Below are 18,478 nucleotides of genomic sequence, written 5' to 3'. Positions count from 1 at the left end.
TCCGATGGAGTTAAAGTATGTTGGATCCTTATCTCCAGACCAAGGGGCTGTTCTCTTTATGGCTATATAGGACTTCAGGTTTTGTTGGAGTCACTCAGCTTGCCCTTGGGGCAGTAAGAAGTTAGATTCCACATTCCAGTGGGCCAGCTTCTCCTCCTGCCTCATATTTTTTTACCTTCTTCATCTAGCTCCACTGTGTGCACACACACTCCCACTCTGCCAGAATATTTTGCATTGGGTTTTTGAGAGTTTGGGAAATGGAGCTGAAGGGATCTCGTAGCTCTCTCTGCAGTGGGTCATGTGTATGTGCTTTGCTTTGTAGCAGTCTTGTTGTTGTTTTTTGACAAGATATGGTCAGAACAGTTTCAGGTTAACTGGACCTTTTGGATAGGTTTCCAGACAAAATACAAAATGCCCCAATAAATTTGAATTTCAAATAACAATGTTTTAGTACAAACGTGTCCCATGCAATACTTGGGATATACTTATACCTATTATTTGCTGTCTATCTGAAATTCAAATTTAACGGGACATCCTGTATTTTTATTTGCTAAATCTGGCAACTCTACTCCTGGAGAATCTGGCAGGGATTCTGTATGAGCAGTAGGTTAACTTGAAGAGGGTGAGCGTGGCCCTCCTCAACTAAGGCCCAGTAGTACTTTGCAAAGTGGGGCTGCTACTATAGTAGTGTGGTGACTGTTGGAATCAACCAGCCTATGGGCCTGTGTGCCCAATTCTCTTGTAGAGTCATGGCGTTTTTCCACAGGCAACCAAATGAAAGTGCTTATTGCTCAAGTGTATTCCAGTTTCAGGATGTTCTGAATGACGCAGCCTAGGATGCTCACAGGACTTCTTTGTTGAAAGGGGCTATAATCATGGCTGTCACTTGTGCACCTGCCTCTGGGAACTTTCCATTTAACTACTAAAATACTTTTAAGTGGTTTTTAATTTTTTTAAGTAATTTAATGTGAAAATCACGTGGCAGAGGCATCTGACCTCCTCTAACTTCACAAAGTGGGAGAACCAAGGTTGATTCCTATGAGACAGAGGTCAGACACATCTCGTCTCTCCAACCTTTTTACCAGTTCTGACACCAGCCATCCCTCCCACGGCACTTTATACTTTTCTGCTGTGTTTGATAGTTCATTGCAATGGCCACACAGAACTCACAGGCCATACTCACAGTAATAGGGCTTATTAGAGATGTAACAGGTTACAATTTAGGATCAGGACTGACTCAGGATACAGTTCTTCCATCAGGACAGCCTCTTCTCAGCTCTGCCCACAGGCAGGCCTCTCTCTGGCCCTTGGCCCCTCTGCTTGGCCTCTGCCCTCCTTGGGCAAGTGTTACAAAGCTCTTTAGCTTCACCAATAAGTGCCTGGGGACACCCCACTCTGCCAGCGAGCCTCAGCCTGAAGGCGCTCAGCTCTCTCCCTCCACCAGGTCAGCACACCCACTGTAACCACCTTACTCTGTGGGCCAGGAAGCTCGCTGCGCTGTCTCGTGCCGGTCTCCTAGTTTTGCTGCTGCCACTTCTCTGACAGTGCTTCTTACCATCTTGCCTCATCTCTGATGTTACCTGTCTCCTGGGTCTAAAATGTTCTCAGTGCAGGGACCCCAGTTCCAAAGGTTGTGTTCTGCTGTTGTCTCTTCTTCTTGGTGGTAGTCAGGTCCCCCCTTACTCTAGCATGGCTCATTTTAAGCCTAGCAGGATGGCAAAACTGCCCAATCCCCTCGTTAGGGTTCCATACACCTTATTTGCATGGTCCCACACCCATAAGGGTGCCATGCACCTTATTTGTATTACTAGCAAGTTGTCCAATCCCCTTGGTAGGCCACAAGCACCTTATTTGCATAGTCTCAACCAGTCATTTGGTAGGAGTTTCAAGACCATGGTGAGAAAGCATATAAAAGTGATCTATTTTACCACATTTATTTTTTGTTGTTGAGAATATATACAGCAAAACATACACAATTCAACAGTTTCTACATGTACAATTCAGTGACATTGATTACGTTCTTCAAGTTGTGCAACCATTCTCACCCTCCCTTTCCAGAGTTGTTCCTCCCCCATTAACGTAAGCTCACTGCCCCCAAGGTTCCTATCTAACCTTTCGTGTTGCTGTTGTCAGTTTGATCCCATATAGATAGATCTTAAAAGAGCCTAATGCTCAAGGCAGATATTCTTTACTAGTTAAGCTAAACTTGGTTTTAAGAAGACTTCAGGGGATATTTTTGGTTTAAGGTTTAAAGATTATCTCAGGGCAATAGTTTCAGGGGTTCATCCAGCCTCCATTGCTCCAGAAAATCTGGACTCTGTGAGAATTTGAGATTCTGTTCTGTATATTCCCCCTTTTGATCAGGATTCTTCTATAGAATCTTTGATCAAAATGTCCAGTAATGATAGCCAGGCACCATCCAGTTCTTCTGGTTCCATGGCAAAGTAGGCAGTTGTTCATGGAGGCAATAATCCACACGTTTCATTTCCTCCTATTCCTGACTCTCCTTCCTCTGTTGCTCTAGGCGAATACAGACCAATCGTTGTGCCTTGGATGGCCCACTTGCAAGCTTTTAAGACCCAAGACAGTACCTAACTAGGAAGTAGAACAGAAGTACTAAACACATTATTAGCTAATTAACTGGGATGTCCCATGAAACCGTGACCCTAAATCTCCAAACCAAGGAACCAAATCCAATGAGGTGTTTGGTTATACATAAAGCCTCAGCAGCTACTATTTTTTTGTCATGTTGTAAATATATCACTCAACTTTTGCCAGTTCAACTTTTTACAGGTGTACAACTTATTGACAGAATTCACAAAAATTGGCTATGCAACTGTACCCTCAATCAATGTGATTTTTTCCATCGCTGTAAGCCGAAACTCAGTACTCCATAAGCAATAACCCCCCCCCCATTCCACCACTGATAACTACTAATAAACTTTGGTCTCTATACATTTGCCTGTCTAGTTAAGTAAGGTCATACAGTATTTGTCCTTTTGTGATTTTACTCAGCATAATGTCTTCTTTTGGCTTTTAATAGTGCCTCCTGCTCTCCTTTTGCCTGCAAAATCCATATATGTAAGCCTGGGTTTTGTTTGGGCAAACTGGTTTCCCCTAACAAATGGAGGTGTGACTCCCAAGTTTGAGAGACTGGGAGTCCTGTCTGTATTGGGTTGATTTGATGATCCTGAGCATACACTGACATCCTGATTTTTATACGAAGATTAACATGCCAGTATTACTTTTATTCATAATTGAATGGTAATAAAAACTTTTCTGATTTTACTGTTGCTTTCTAAAAAAGCAATTCCACCTCACCCTTTGAGTGGTTTCTAAATGTTCTTCAACTTGCAAAGGATGAAATAACTATAATTGTTGTACTGCAGGTTGTACCTATGCATAACTGTACTAGTTTTTCTGAAGCAGACAATCAGGGTAGGGAACTGTCTGCCCTAGCACCAATTCTCTAGGTCCTGCCCCCATCTATCACCTCCAGGATTTGGCTTCATTTCTGGTTTTTCATTAACAACAGGTCAGTTAGTACCCTGTAGGCACATTTTCTCATTATAGTATATTGGAGCCCTGGTGGTGCAGTGGTTAAGAGCTTAGCTTCTAACCAAAAGGTTGGCAGTTCAAGTCCACCAGCTGCTCCCTGGATGCAGTTCTACTCTGTCCTATATGGCCACTTTGAAGGCTTTGAGTTGGAATCCACTCAACAGCAAGGGCTTTATGCGTCTGTTTGTTCGGTACTTTTATACTACATTTTGTGTAAGCTTCCTACTATGTTATAGGCATTACTGTACTAGGGGCTAGTGTTGTAAAGATAAGATACATCATTTAATATCCTTTGCTGCTTCTACTTACCTCAGGAACTAGAGATTTGTTTGTTACAAACAATTCTTTTGTTACAAAAATTAACAAATCCTGTCTGGTAATCTTCTGTAGTGCTACTATACTAGGAAGGAAGAGCAAAACCATAGTACTTAAAAAACAGCTTTATTGAGGTATAATTTACAGACCATAAAATTCACCCACTTAAAGTATACAATGATTTTTAGTAAAATGCTGAGTTGTGCAACCATCAGCAAAATCCAGCTTTAGAACATTTCCATCACCCCAAAGAGCTCCCTCATGTTAATCTCTGTTCCTACCCCTAGCCCTAGGCAACCACTGATCTACTGTCTTTTATAGATTTTTCTTTTTGGACATTTCATATAATTGGGATCATACAATGTGTGGTCTTTTATAACTGGCCTTTTTCACTTAACATACATAATGTTTTCAAGGTCTACCCATGTTGTAGCCTGTATCAGAACTTCACTTTTCTTTATGGCCGACAAGTAGTCCATTGTATGTATATCACATTTTGTTTATCCACTCATCTGTTGACGGACACTTGAGTTGTTCCCACCTTTTGGCTATGGTGAACAATGTTGCAATGAACATTGGTGTACAAGTATCTGTCTGAGTCCCTGCTTTCAAGTCTTTTAGACTAGGAATGGAATTGCTGGGTCATATGGTAAATTTGGAAACCCTGGTGGCGTAGTGGCTAAGTGCTATGGCTGTTAACCAAGAGGACAGCAGTTCACATTCGCCAGGTGCTCCTTGGAAACTCTTACAGGGTAGTTCTACTCTGTCCTATAAGGGTTGCTATGAGTAGGAATCGGCTCGATGGCAGCGGGTTTTTTGGCAGTGGGTATGGTAAATTTATATAAAACCATGTTTTGAGTTAAGAACGGTATCCTTAATATTGATAGTATTTAATATTGATATTCCCTTCCACATTCTACAAGCCATCTACCTCTCATTGAATCTGCTTTTCCTCAAGCACAAACATCTAAGAGGCAGTAAATAACTGTTACAAGGTACATTAAAAAACATTTCATTTTGCTGCCTTTTTTGTTTTAAATATGAGTATAGCAATAGTATTATAACTTCATTACCAAAACGCAGCATTTCAGTTACTATGCAGGTTTAGACGGACTGTTGCGGTCTGGTCTAGAAGTTTAGCTACTATTAAAACATTCCATGGGACATCCATACAATGAAATATTAAGCAGCCATAAAGAATGAGGAAGAGGAGAAGAGCTCTGAACTGGTACAGTGTGATTTACAGGCCATATTATTAAGTGAAAAAAGCAAGGTGAAAAGAGTGAATATAGTCTGTTACCTTTTGGGTAAATAAAAAGGTGAAATAAGAATACATACACTTGTTTGCTTATTTTTGCAAAAAGAAACGAAGGCTATCCATAGGGAGTGGGTGGGAGTGAGCAGAGGGCACAGGCATGGGAACAAGACATCTCTTGGAATAGCTTTTTATATGAAGGTTTACATGTTCAAAAAATTATATAAAAAAGATAATAAAAGCAAATCCTAAATTTGAGCACAAACAAAATAAATGATTTTAAATGTACGTAAGATTGATAATTCCAGAGGAAAAAAATTCAAGTAACTTTTGAACACAGTACTCTGTATATCTTTAGTAGGATATATTTTAATGACAAAAAACTGCAAAGAACTTCTGAACTTCACTTAGGGTTATAGTTGGTAGTGGTATGGGTGTTGTAATTCTGAAAAGAGTAAATATACTGATGTTGGAAACCAGGGTTTTCACTGTGAGAGAAGGTGAGGAAGAACCCTGTGGTTTGAGTTGGAAGTATAAGTCCTTCCTCTCTCCCTTCCTTAGCTCTGTCCACTGAAAGGGCCTACGACCAGTGATACCCAGATCTTGGTTTCTTAACACCATACCCCAGTAAAAAAAACCAGGGCTCTTTTGAGAAATGGCTGATATCAGGTCTGGGACAGGAAAGGTAGAGAGTAAGTCTGGAACATGTTGTGCCAAAAAACAAGGAGCTCCTTAAAGTTACGTCGAAGTTTTGCCAAAAGAACGTAAGAGTCAGAATGAAGCAGTTCCCTTTGCACAAGTTTGGAACAACTTGAGCATCAAAAATAATAATGATGGTGTAAAATAAAGAAAAATACGAGACTTAACAATGGTTTTTTAGAAGGGAGAAAGGAGATAGCAAAAGGGAAAGCTCTTTACCGAATAATTCCAGCTAGTAAATGTAGAAGGAATTTGAAAACTAGAAAAATCCCCTTTTGCACTCTCCCAATATAACTGATTCAGGTAAGCTATCATCAATGGAGGAAACCCTGGTGGCACAGTGGTTAAGTGCTACGGCTGCTAACCAAAAGGTCGGCAGTTTGAATCCGCCAGGCGCTCCTTGGAAACTCTATGGGGTAGTTCTACTCTGTCCTATAGGGTCACTATGGGTCGGAATCGGCGGCACCGGGTTTGGGTTTTGGTTTATCATCAATGGATGTTAAACCACTGCGTGCAAGGATGATGGGGAACAGAACATTCACACAGTCTCAAAGTATCACCACACGGATTATTTACTAATTACAAATGGAAAAAACGTATCTCTGTGGAGAGATCTGGCCATCACCACTTCAACCAAGTTACAAATTTAGCATCACCAATACTGGGATAACCTGATATTGCACAAGCCTTCTGATGGCAGGCAAAATATTTAACCTGAATCGATTTGAAGAAACAATCTGACAAATTCAGAGTATAGAATTATTTTGAAGACAACATGCCTAGATTCTTAAAAAAAATTAATGTCACGAAAAACAATGAATTCGAAATTAAGAGACTAAAGGGAGCTAACCAAATGCAATGCGTGAAACCTGAATGGCGCTTGGATTGAAAAAAATATAAAATACCCCAATTAGGACAATTGGGGAAATTGGGACTATGCATGACATTAAATTATTGTTAATTTTAAAAATGTGATGATGCGATTGTGCTTAAAGAGTAAGATGTACATTTTTAGGGGTGAGGAATCATTTCTGTACCTCACTTTCAAATGGTTCAGGAAAAAAAAACCTGGCAAAATGTTAACAATAGTGAATCTAGGTGAAGGGTTATCTGTTCTTGTTATTAATCTTTCACTTTCAAATTTCCCAAAATAAAACGTTGAGAAAATAAAGCAAAAATCCATTTCTATGGAGAAACGTCAATTCGAAGCAACTAACTTACAAATGAACCTTCTGGACAGAGCGGCAAAGCCGCAAACACCACAGAGGAGAAACACGCGTTATGATCTTTACTTCCTCGTAGCGTGGCCTAGGGACTCTGGCAGCTCCTTCTGATTGGAGGAAGAATAGTTGCTCTCAGCCGCAGAAAGACCACTCATGCGCAGATGAGTAGAAGGGGCGGGACTGAACATCTTCTGTGACCAACCGCTTTTCACAGGCTCAGCCTCCTGATCGCATAGGTTCGAATGAAAAGCCGTTAGTAAAGTAGTGACACCTATTCTCCTTTTTCGTAGGACCGCCGGTTTTTCCGGTTAATTTTCCTTTATTCCGCTTCCGGTAGGGGCTGATAGGGTCAAGTCGCTCCGTGTGTCACTTCTGGGCGACTGATGTCTTTATTTCCGGTCCATGGGACCCGCCTGGAATTTACTGTGGCCAGCAGTCGCTGCTGGTGCTGCAGCCGCCATCATGTCAGACTCGGACAGCGACGAAGAGTCGGCTGGAGGCGGTCCATTTTCTTTAACTGGTTTCCTTTTTGGCAACATCAATGGAGCCGGGCAGCTGGAGGGGGAAAGCGTCTTGGATGATGTGAGGGGGTGGGCGTGGGGATAGGGATGCGGGTGGTACTGCTCAGGCGAGTAGGTAGGATGAGGGGCCTAGAGAATGGATACGAGAGGTGGGCATATTGCGGCCTGCTTTGAAAGGGCGCAATTAACCTAAAAGAAGAGGAAACGAGAAGAGGAACGGGGTGCTATCTTAGTAAATTTTGGAAAAATGCGTTAGAGTCAGGGAGCTCCCTTTTGGGCGTGGGCAGGAAGAGGAGTGGAGCGTGATTGGCGAGACACCGCGGATTCCCTGTAGATCAGGGGCGCGGGTGTGGGTTACTTTGGAGATAACTTTTCACCTGACCAGACACTTAGAAAAAGCAATATTTTAACCTAGTGAAATTGCTTTCAAATCGTTACTGTGGGAACCTTCTTGGGGATTCTTGAAAACCTTGCCTGCATTTCTGACATCACTGACGTGAGGTGCCCCAAGAGGACTGGACAGAGAAGCTGGAAGAAATCATTTGGTTCAGGCCCCAACCGCTAGAACAGTGAATGTTCAAAGCATCCGGGGCAGATCTTTTTTCTGGTCCTAGTATGATTTTTACATAGTTTTCCCAGTGTTCCTTGACACGGTGAAATTATTTTCTGTGTCCGACTGAAACTCACCTACTTTCATTCACGTTCGTTTTCTCAAGGAGTAAAACTGCTAACGTTTTCCCTACCCTGCAACACACGCAGAAAATGGCAAAAAAGTCATCACCTTGCCTTCTGTAATCCAAATGACCTCAGTTGCCTTAACCTTTATTCAGAGAACACTATTCCATTCTTTTGGTCGTGGGGGTGGTGCTTTGAAAAATCTTTTCTTACAATATAAGTTTAGAGAGTGGTGACTGAAATTGGACATGGTATTTTAAAATTTGATTAATGTGGAGTTTAGTGGTAAATTTACTTTACAGCTCTTGAATGTCGTGCTCCTTTTAGCACACTACAGAGTCATTTTTCATACGGATTTATGGCTTTGTCATGGACCAGGGAAATGAGCCTTGTGGTGTGGGAAACTTAGGTTTCGTTGTTATCTTCGACTTCTGGTGCTGTCCCTTTTTCAGGAGTGTAAGAAGCACTTGGCAGGCTTGGGGGCTTTGGGTCTGGGCACCCTGATCACTGAACTCACCGCAAATGAAGAATTGACTGGGATTGACGGTGCCCTGGTAAATGATGAAGGTGAAGCCTGGGTCATGGGGTGTAAGGTGGGGGAGGAGGCTAGCCACTTATTGTACATGTATTTTTACGTGGGAATTATCTGAGGGAGTGAGAGTTACTTTCTCTATGTTGAGAGCCCCCCCCCCTTTTATTTTTTACGTACAGGGTGGATTAAGAGCACAGAAGATGCTGTGGACTATTCAGATATCAATGAGGTAGCAGAAGATGAAAGCCGAAGATATCAGCAGACAATGGGGAGCTTGCAGCCCCTTTGCCACTCAGGTGATTCTTCGGTGTCAATGATAGAGCATTCCAGGGCATTTTCCTGCTTATGTAGTTCAGTTTTGACTCTGATTTTCGTAATTTTTGCCGTTGTTCCTATATGCCTTTTCTTTAATTCTGTTCCTTTGTTAGCTTAGTTCCAAGTGGCTCCTGTCCTCTTGTGTTCTGGAGCAGTCTCACCATACTCAGGCTTTTTTATTTCTCATACTGTTCAGTACCAAGTTCTTGGGGAATGCCAAGTAAGGATGATAATGCTTTCCTCCTTGTCACCTGGTGTTTGAATACCTATAGGGTCGCTATGAGTCGGAATCGACTCGAAGGTAACAGGTCTGCTTTTTGTTTTGTTTTTTTTATCAGGGTTCATGGGACTGTTCTAAATACTGTTGAAAGTTAGACTGAAACAAACTCAGTCTTTGCTCTCAAGGAATTTATAGCCCAAGAAGGATTAAGTATACAGTGTTGCATGTAAATGATACATGTATCTATCAGCTGAAATTCTGTTACTCATTCAGCCACCTATATGCTGATACAATGTATTTAATTCTTGCTTTCAAATTTTTCTCCCTGGTGTAAGGTGCTACATTTTGGAATCACTGTCAGAGCTGGAAGGGATCTTAACGATTATTCTTAACCTCCTCACAAATACGGAAATCCTGAGTAATTCAACAACTTTGGTTCGTTAGACATTGATTGAACACCAGTTATGTGCTGTAAACTGTGGTAGACACTATGGAACAAAGATAATGAAATTCATTATCTGATTTTGAGGAGCTCAGGGTTTAGAAACCTAGAGCAACTGGTCATAATTCCTTGTGGTGTAGTGGCTGAAGGCTTGGCTGCTAACCAGAAGATTGGCGGTTCAAATCTACCAGCCACTTCTTGGAAACCCTGTGGGGCAGTTACACTCTGTTCTGTAGGATTGCTGTGAGTTGGAACCAACTGTACGGCACCTAACAACAACAGCACTACCCTACACTACCTCTGACTGCTTGAAATTTTGTTATGAGTTGCTTATTGCTTATTCATTGCCCACCTTTTCTTTGCATTAGATTTCAGTTGCTGAAAAATGTAGATAAAACCTCAGTAAATACTTCAGTCTGTTCAAGGTCAGTTAATGGAGTTGAGTGCTTTTCATGTAAAGAGAATTAACTGCACCATATACACAAGAAGTAACCCAAGAAAAATAGAAGATATAGGCCCTACCTTCAAGGATTTTTTATTGTTTGGGGGAGATAGGGTAAGCAAATAAAAAACAATTATCTATAATAAGAAGGCATAAATCAACTTGCAAGCTCATGTTTCTGTGTAGAATGTTATATTTAGTGTCGAGGGGCTTCCAGAATAATTAAATAGTATAGTTGATATTTTTGAGCACTAATATTTTGACTGAGGCTAAGGGGGATGGTGATGGCAGCTCTAATTTTCAGTGGAAGCTGTAATTTTCAGGTATGGGTTTATTGTCTTGACTGGGGATGGTAAGGAAGAGGATGGGTTGGGGGGTTTCTAGTTGGGTTTTATGAGCCAACTTCCTGGAAAACGGGAATGCTGCGTTTGGTAGTCTCAGTACTGTGGGATGCTCATTCCAGGCTCTCTTGCCCTCTAGGGGTGCCTTCACCTATGCCCTTAGCTTACCCCTTCCCTAACATTGGCCCCTTTGCACGGCTTAATTTACAAGGGCACTTCTTTAGAAGTGAATGGAGATAATTATGGAAGGTTTCATGGAGGTAAAATTTGAACAAAATTTTCAAAAAGACGTGAGACAAGGTTTGGTGGAGAGGAAGCAAGCAGCAAGGCAGGTCCTGCTTTGGAAACATGGCTAGTCTAAAGGCTTGGAAATAAAAATAAGCAAAGGAGTGTGGGGGGAATTGTCCAGTAGGTTTGCTTGAAAGGAATGGAATGCATACTGCCAAATAGCAATTACCAGGGATACTTAGATGTTGGGAGCAATTTGACAGCACCTTTATGTATGCATTACTTGGAGTTTGATGCCATGAAGAATTGCAAATCAATATAGATTGTTAAGTAGAGGCAGAGTGGTATAATGAAAAGAAAGTGGGCTTTGAAGTCAGAATATCTTAGGTTCAGAATGTCCTAGATTCAGATACCAAGTCTATATTTAGTGTGACCCTGGACAAGTAGCTTAATCTCAGAAGCTTGGATTTCTGACTTGTAATAACCCGTTAGTTTTCTTGCCTGCAATAAAGGTGATAATACCTACCTCATTAGTTGGGCTTTCGTAAGAATTTAAGTTCATTATCACATGATGTGAAAGCATCTCTCTAGTACAGTGCCAGAGTCGTACAGGTGCTCGGTAGATGGTAGTTACCTTTTCCTAAATGATACTTCAGAAAAGTGCTACTTGTTGCTTTGGGGTTTTGAGTAGAAAAGGGAGAAGTGGCAGACTAAATTGGAGACTATTCTAGCAGGCTTGATGTAAATTATCAAGGTCTGGAATGATGTGACAAATGTGGAAAATGATAGGAAGGGTCAAACTTGAGAGTTGCTGAAAAAACATCAGTGGGACTTCGTGAGGTTGTGTTCTGGAAAGAGTATAAACTTTGTCATTAAAACAGGTTTGAAGTCTGATTTTGTCACTTAAAGCTGTGTTACCCTGAGTAAGTGATATAAGTTCTGTGTCTCAGAATAATCTCTACTTCACAGCATTGTTGGGAGAATTATAAATAAAATTACTACGAATGTCTAGCACATAATGGGTGTGCAGTAAATGGAAGTTGATATAATTACTGTTATTGATGATTAGGAGTCCCTGGGTGGTGCAAATGGTTAAGTGCTCGACTGCTGGCTGAAACGTTGGCTGATAGAACATACCCAGGGGTGGCTCAGAAGCCAGGCCTGGTGATCTGCTTCCAAAAGGTGTCAAAGTCTTGAAAACCCTATGGAGCAGTTACATGCTGCACACACGTGGTTGCCACGAGTCAGAATCACTGGACGGTAACTAACAACAGTATTAATAATTAATTAGAAAAGGGGTGTTGGGGGTTAAGAGATTGATGAAGGAAATAGGATTAAAGTCACAAACTGGGAAAGTGAGGATAGAGGTGGTATTGGTAGTAACAAAAGAGAATTTAAACAACGTAGAGGTTATTTCAGCGTGATATAAGATAAACCTCTTGCTATCGAGTTGATTTCAACTGATGACGACCTCATGTATAACAAAGGAGAACTGCAGCATAGGGTTTTCTTGGCTGTTATCTTTTCAGAAGCGTATCGTCAGGCCATTTTTCCGTGGGTGGGTTTGAACTGCCAACCTTTAGGTTAGTCAAACCAAAAAACCAAACCCATTGCCATCTAGTCGATTCTGGCTCATAGTGACCTTATAGGACAGAGTAGACCTGCCCCATAGAGTTTCCAAGGCTGTAATCTTTACAGAAGCAGACTGCCACATCTTTCTTACACGGGGTGGCTGGTGGGCTTGACCACTGACCTTTCGGTTATCCGTCGAGTGCTTAACCACTAGACTACCAGGTTAGTAGAGGAGCGCAAATCGTTTGTGCCACCCAGGGACCTCATGATATAAGAGTTGTTGAATATCCGAGTGGAAAGGTTTTTTAGGCAGCAGAAGATGCAGTGGAATTGTAAAGGTTGAGAAGTTAGGGCAAGATATATAGATTTGGGTTTAATCTGGATAAAGGGAGTGGTGAGTGTGTAGGGGGATAAGAGCAGAGTGTTCAGGGCCACGTATTGAGTGATGCCAATGGTTAAAAAGGCAGTGGAAAGAATTAACAAGCTGCAAAAGGTAGACAGAAAAAGTGGAGAAGAAAGTCCAGTCTTAGAGGAAACTGACAGGAAAAAGAATGTTAAATTCAGTTTATGAGATTGAGTGGGGTGAAAATGAAAAACAAAACAGGATTTGATTAGGAGGAGGAGCCAGAGGTTTCCAATAGCTCTTGTGAGCTCCCTACATCCCTATATTAGATCCTATACATAGTGTTACGACATTTGTGTGTGCCATGATGTCTTCCGTTTCTGGAGGCAGAAGCTGCATCTCCTGTGAATTCTTAAGTGCTTCATGTGGTATTTTAAATTCTTGAGTGATAGGGAGCTCAAGGCTATTGTCTAACTTTCTGGATCCTAAGGAGATCATCTTGATTTTAATAGATTATGATGAAGATGATTATGATGCTGATTGTGAAGACATTGATTGCAAATTGATGCCGCCCCCACCCCCACCTCCAATACCAATAAAGAAGGATAAGGACCAGGATACTATTGCTGGTGGTAAGTAGAGACTGCCTGCTTTTTGTCTAAGGAGCTAATTTCCATTCGTTAGTCTAGACATTGGCACACACATAAGGGGTTATTAAAATCGAGCTGCTAGGGAAGGATAAAACTTCTAGAAATGATTCATTCATGTGATCTTTAAATTTTAGCATTAAAAGAAAGCTTTACTTTTTAAAAACATTTTAACAACAATGTCTTCACCTGCATTCAAGAAAATGAGGTTTTCAAGTCTGGCTACCCTTCAGAATTATCTTAAGTCTTTAAATAGTGATTTTTGACTCCCACCCCTGAAAAGTCTGATTCAGAAGATTTAGGGTAGAGGCCAGGAATTTTAAAGAATTGCCTCCAAATGATTTCTCATGCAGATGATCTACATATGGGTATGTGGAAACTACCTTTTCAGGTGGCTCTTTTTAAAAAGAAATAGTTAAATGGGAATGGCACCCTAGAATATGCGTAAATCATACAGAACCAACTATCAGAAATTCAGAGATTTCAGAGGCTGATAGTCTTCAGTGATCATCTCCCCTGTCCCTGTGCATCCGAGAGTAACATAGGCTAGAAGATTGGGGAAGAGCAGTGTCTTTGGTCTTCTGTATTTATGGACTTATGTTAACCTAAATTCCTCCTATTGCTGTTTTAAGCCATTTCCTTTTTAGTCTGCAGGCTAAATATTACCTGTTAACTTTGTGTGATAGGTCTTATTTTATGCTAAACAAATTTCATTGTCGTGGGCTTTAAAAAATTTTCTAGTACATGGATCCCTGAACTGGACATGATAGGGCCTGACTGTGTAAATTATTTGCTATTGGTCACATTCCTTTAACCGCATATATTTACAGAAAGTAGTAAATGTAGTAATAGTGTTTGTTTTTTCTCATCACAACCATAGGGTACCAGGTATAAGGTGAGTTGGGGATGGTGGGAGATACTGAGTTGGAATGAATTTTCTGGGCTGCGTACTAGTAATACTGGGTGCTTGGGACTATAACCCCTGCCATTGAGTTGTGTGTGCATAGCCCAGAGTGGGTGTTGGCTGAATTTGAGGAAATATGCTCACAGTTACATGCCACAGGGGTTTCTCTTCCTTGTTGCAGTGTCTGAAGATGGAGAAGGCATCATCTTGCCCTCCATCATTGCCCCTTCCTCTTTGGCCTCAGAGAAAGTGGACTTCAGTAGTTCCTCTGACTCAGAATCTGAGATGGGACTTCAGGAAGCAACACAGGCAGAATCTGAGGATGGAAAGCTGACCCTACCATTGGCCGGGATTATGCAGCATGATGCCACCAAGCTGTTGCCGAGTGTCACGGAACTTTTCCCAGAATTTCGGCCTGGCAAGGTACTTTCTATGGAAAACACCTACATTGCAAACCACTGACCTCTTCCAAACACTCAGTTCTGTTTTGAGATGATAAATACAGAATGGATAAGATCTAAGGGTTTCCTTATTCAGTAACGTGTTGCCTGTAGGAGCTCTTTGTATTATACTAAGTCTTTTTTTGAAGTCGTGTACCTTGATGGTAAATGTGATTTATGCTGTTCTCATCAGAAACTGCCGTGTTGTCTTAAAAGAGCTAGTCCAAATTGTTGAGGGACACTTTACTAACTTGGTAGATGTTATAAATCTGAGGGCAGGATCCCTTATCCTTCCCTCACAGTTGAGTAGACCTTCAGGGGAGTTTCCAGGTTCAGGTACTGCTGTTTTCCTATCTGGCATTGAGTCTGTGACATAGTAACTTGTTCTGTTTTAGGTATTACGCTTTCTACGTCTTTTTGGACCAGGGAAGAATGTCCCATCTGTTTGGCGGAGTGCTCGCAGAAAGAGGAAAAAGAAGCACCGCGAGCTCACACAGGAAGAGCAGATCCAGGAGGTGGAGTGCTCAGCAGAATCAGAAGTCAACCAGAAGTCTTTGTGGGACTATGACTATGCTCCACCACCACCTCCAGAGCAGTGTCTCTCTGATGATGAAGTAGGCAGAATAAAGACCTGGGGTTAAGGCCTTCAGGGGGAACAAATGAGTTCTCCTTAGCTTATGTCTACTTTAGAAGTAATGCCTTAGCAGGCAAAGTCCTGTGCTGATTATCAATGAGTAATCATGAGTTCAATTCTGGTGGCTCCCCCTTCCCTATTGTAGTAGGAAGTATGGGGGTGGGGACGGTGGGAAGGAGTAGATGGTAATACATATACTGGTGAATAGGAAGGTTGGATTGCTAGGTAGAGTGTGCCATGATATAGTTCCATTGCTTACATTCTAACTCCAGGTAAAGATTCCTGTTTTAAGAATCTTCCTGTGGCTTCTCTAAGTTCCCCTCCTGACTATTAACTTTCTGTGCTTCTAGGACATACGGGATCGAGAAATCTCTCCCCTTCTACTTTTTTCCTCTGTTACAGATCACAATGATGGCTCCAGTGGAGTCTAAGTTTTCTCAATCAACTGGCGATATAGATAAAGTAACAGATACCAAACCAAGAGTGGCTGAGTGGCGTTATGGGCCTGCCCGACTGTGGTACGATATGCTAGGTGTCCCTGAAGATGGCAGTGGGTTTGACTATGGCTTCAAACTGAGAAAGACAGAACATGAACCTGTGACAAAATGTAGACTGATGGAGGTGAGCAACACTGGGATGTAAGAAAGGAATCAGTATGCTCAGGGCTTATCAATTTTACTAACTTCCCAGCTGGGGAAATACTCGGTAGGGTTTCTTCGGTGGAGGATTTAGATGTCTGATGCTTTTGCTTGGTGTGGTATACCACCCAGGCAACCAGAGTCCCGTGGCAAGGATTCTGTTTGTGAAATGAGTGATGGGCCATAGTAGGAATGGGAGGAGGCAGATATTTCTCCATTATCAGGTGGTTCTTCTCAAGGACCACTTAGGATGTATCTCTGATGTGGGATTAGAAGTGGGAACTGTGACCAGTCAGTGATTTGTTGTTCCTTCCCTTTTTTTCCAGGACTTTAGGAAGCTTGAGGAAAGCAGTGGCACTGATCTTCTGGCTGATGAAAACTTCCTGATGGTGACACAGCTGCACTGGGAGGATGATATCATTTGGGATGGGGAGGATGTCAAACACAAAGGGACAAAACCTCAGCGTGCAAGCCTGGCAGGCTGGCTTCCTTCCAGTATGACTAGGAATGCCATGGCTTACAATGTTCAACAAGGTGTGCTTCCATGCCAGCTGAGTCCAGCCCACTATCTTCCAACTCAGTCATCTTAAGCAGGCTTAGCTATGATATTTTGGGCTGCTGAGGGACAGTGGAATGTTTTGAATCTGAACCCTAATTGTAGTCTGATAAATTTTTTTCTATCCTATTAATGAGTTAGGATGGACTCTGGATTCTCATTAGAAAAATTTGAAAGCCACTTTGAAGTTAAAGATTTTTCTGAACTATAACAATGCTTTACAGTCAACTTTTGTTCCCAAAGTCTGTTTGTTTTTATCATTCTAGCATTTGCTTTTTCTCTCTTTAAATAGGTTAAAAGAAAGGGTAAGCCATGCTTAGTGTAGAAAACTTTGAAAATACAGTACAGCGTACCCCCCTGAAGAAAAAGCACTAGTAGTTTCACTATCCAGAGATTATCAAGTGTTTACAGTGTATTTCCTTGCAGTCTTTCTTCTGTCGTTTGTGTGTGTGTAGTTGAGCTTATTTCCATATAAACAGTTTTTTGTATACTGTGCTTTTCACTTAAGAAATATTTTTCTATGTCATTCAGTGTTCTTCATAAAAATGTTTAATGACATGTAAAAACTCATTTTCAATGGGAAAAAACAGGCTATGAAATGGCATATTTGATACTCCAGTTGTTTAAATGAAAAAAAGCACACTATATAAACAGACTAAAAGGAAATATACTAAGGGTTCACAGTGGTTATTTCTGATCTGTAAGATTACAGGCAGCTTCAATTTTCTTCTTTATACCTTTCTGTATTTTCTAAATTTTTTTCAATTAACTGGGATTACTTTTTATAATTAGGAAAAACAAAACTGTATGTAATTTTCTTTAAGAAAAGGTGTTTTTCCTTTCCATTTTTCTAAGCACTTTATTGGTTGATTAATATGTGGATGTTTCATGATTTATTTACGAGTAATTATATTTGTTAATATATTTTACTGCCATTTATTGTTTCTGTATTTTCCATAACATTTATTACTATAATTTACTTAATCAGTCCTTTACTGTTAAATATTGAGACTGTTTAAATGTTGACTACTATAAAAGATATTACAAAGAACGTATTTGTCTGCTACATTTTTTTAAAGTGAGAAATACATTGTTTTGTAGGTTCCTTTTCAGTAGCCACGAGTGACTCTACTAAAATTTGCTCCTTTTCTCTTCCCTACAATCATGCTTGGAATGGACATAAATGTTTTGTCTGTTATTTAGGGTTTCCTCCTTCTGCTCTGACTAGGTTTTACAGCTGCCCTGGATGATGACAAACCTTGGTACTCCATTTTTCCCATTGACAATGAGGAGCTGGTATATGGACGTTGGGAGGACAATATCATTTGGGATGCTCAGTCCATGCCCCGGCTGTTGGAGCCTCCTGTTCTGACACTTGATCCCAATGATGAAAACCTCATTTTGGGTATGGCACTGTCAGAGGCCGATGTTCCTTCTCCATCTTTGACAACTTGGCTGCTAATGTCAAGGGGCAGGAGGAAATCAAAAGAGTTGGAGAAGGTCAATACCAGAAGCTACCAGGTAGCAATTTGAGAGAACATAGTTGTGGCTGTCAGTTTCTAGTATTTGTAGATTGTTTAGGGAAAACACACACACATAGGAATGTTGAAAAGTAACACCTTTGAGATTTGTCGGGAGCGTAGTTTGGTTAGAGTGAATCATGGAATAAAAGCGATCTCAAGCAGGATGAGAGATCCAGTTAGGAACTACAAAGCTATCAGTAGGAAAGGTGAATCTTTAGGGATAGCCACTCCAAAGTGACTTATTTCATTCTCAGAAATTCCTGATGAAAAGGAAGAGGCTACCTCTAACTCCCCCTCCAAGGAGAGTAAAAAGGAATCATCGCTGAAGAAGAGTCGAATTCTCCTAGGAAAAACAGGAGTCATCAAGGAGGAACCACAGCAGGTCTGTGAAGGGAGAGGGGACTTGGTGTTTAGAAGAACCAAGAATGGTAATGGAGAAAGATAGTCTAATAAGA

The 18,478-nt window shown here is 41.2% G+C and overlaps 1 protein-coding gene across 12 annotated transcripts in view; it reads left to right on the top strand.

Annotated features, from left to right (window-relative positions):
• The first annotated feature begins 7,401 nt into the window (after positions 1 to 7,401).
• The window catches only part of TAF1 (TATA-box binding protein associated factor 1), a 73,659-nt gene continuing 62,582 nt past the window's right edge, over positions 7,402 to 18,478 (top strand). For 8 of the 12 annotated variants that reach the window (XR_007515761.1, XM_049871594.1, XM_049871593.1 and 5 more), the window contains exons 1-10: positions 7,402 to 7,632; positions 8,699 to 8,813; positions 8,958 to 9,074; positions 13,194 to 13,313; positions 14,414 to 14,655; positions 15,068 to 15,286; positions 15,709 to 15,927; positions 16,271 to 16,478; positions 17,729 to 17,905; positions 18,278 to 18,405. Coding sequence is in view for 11 of the 12 variants with exons in the window: in XM_049871594.1 (XP_049727551.1) it covers positions 7,453 to 7,632; positions 8,699 to 8,813; positions 8,958 to 9,074; positions 13,194 to 13,313; positions 14,414 to 14,655; positions 15,068 to 15,286; positions 15,709 to 15,927; positions 16,271 to 16,478; positions 17,729 to 17,905; positions 18,278 to 18,405 (1,725 nt within the window). In the remaining variant the exon portion in view is untranslated. Of the gene's footprint in view, positions 7,633 to 8,698; positions 8,814 to 8,957; positions 9,075 to 13,193; positions 13,314 to 14,413; positions 14,656 to 15,067; positions 15,287 to 15,708; positions 15,928 to 16,270; positions 16,479 to 17,728; positions 17,906 to 18,277; positions 18,406 to 18,478 lie in introns of those variants that run through there. The other 4 variants (XM_049871595.1, XM_049871599.1, XM_049871604.1 and 1 more) reach the window with 3 other exon arrangements.

This window comes from Elephas maximus, chromosome X, assembly GCF_024166365.1.
Source record: "Elephas maximus indicus isolate mEleMax1 chromosome X, mEleMax1 primary haplotype, whole genome shotgun sequence".
Lineage (NCBI taxonomy): Eukaryota > Metazoa > Chordata > Mammalia > Proboscidea > Elephantidae > Elephas > Elephas maximus.
The sequence above is the reverse complement of the archived record's forward strand: the minus strand, read 5'-3'. Positions and strand labels throughout refer to the sequence as shown.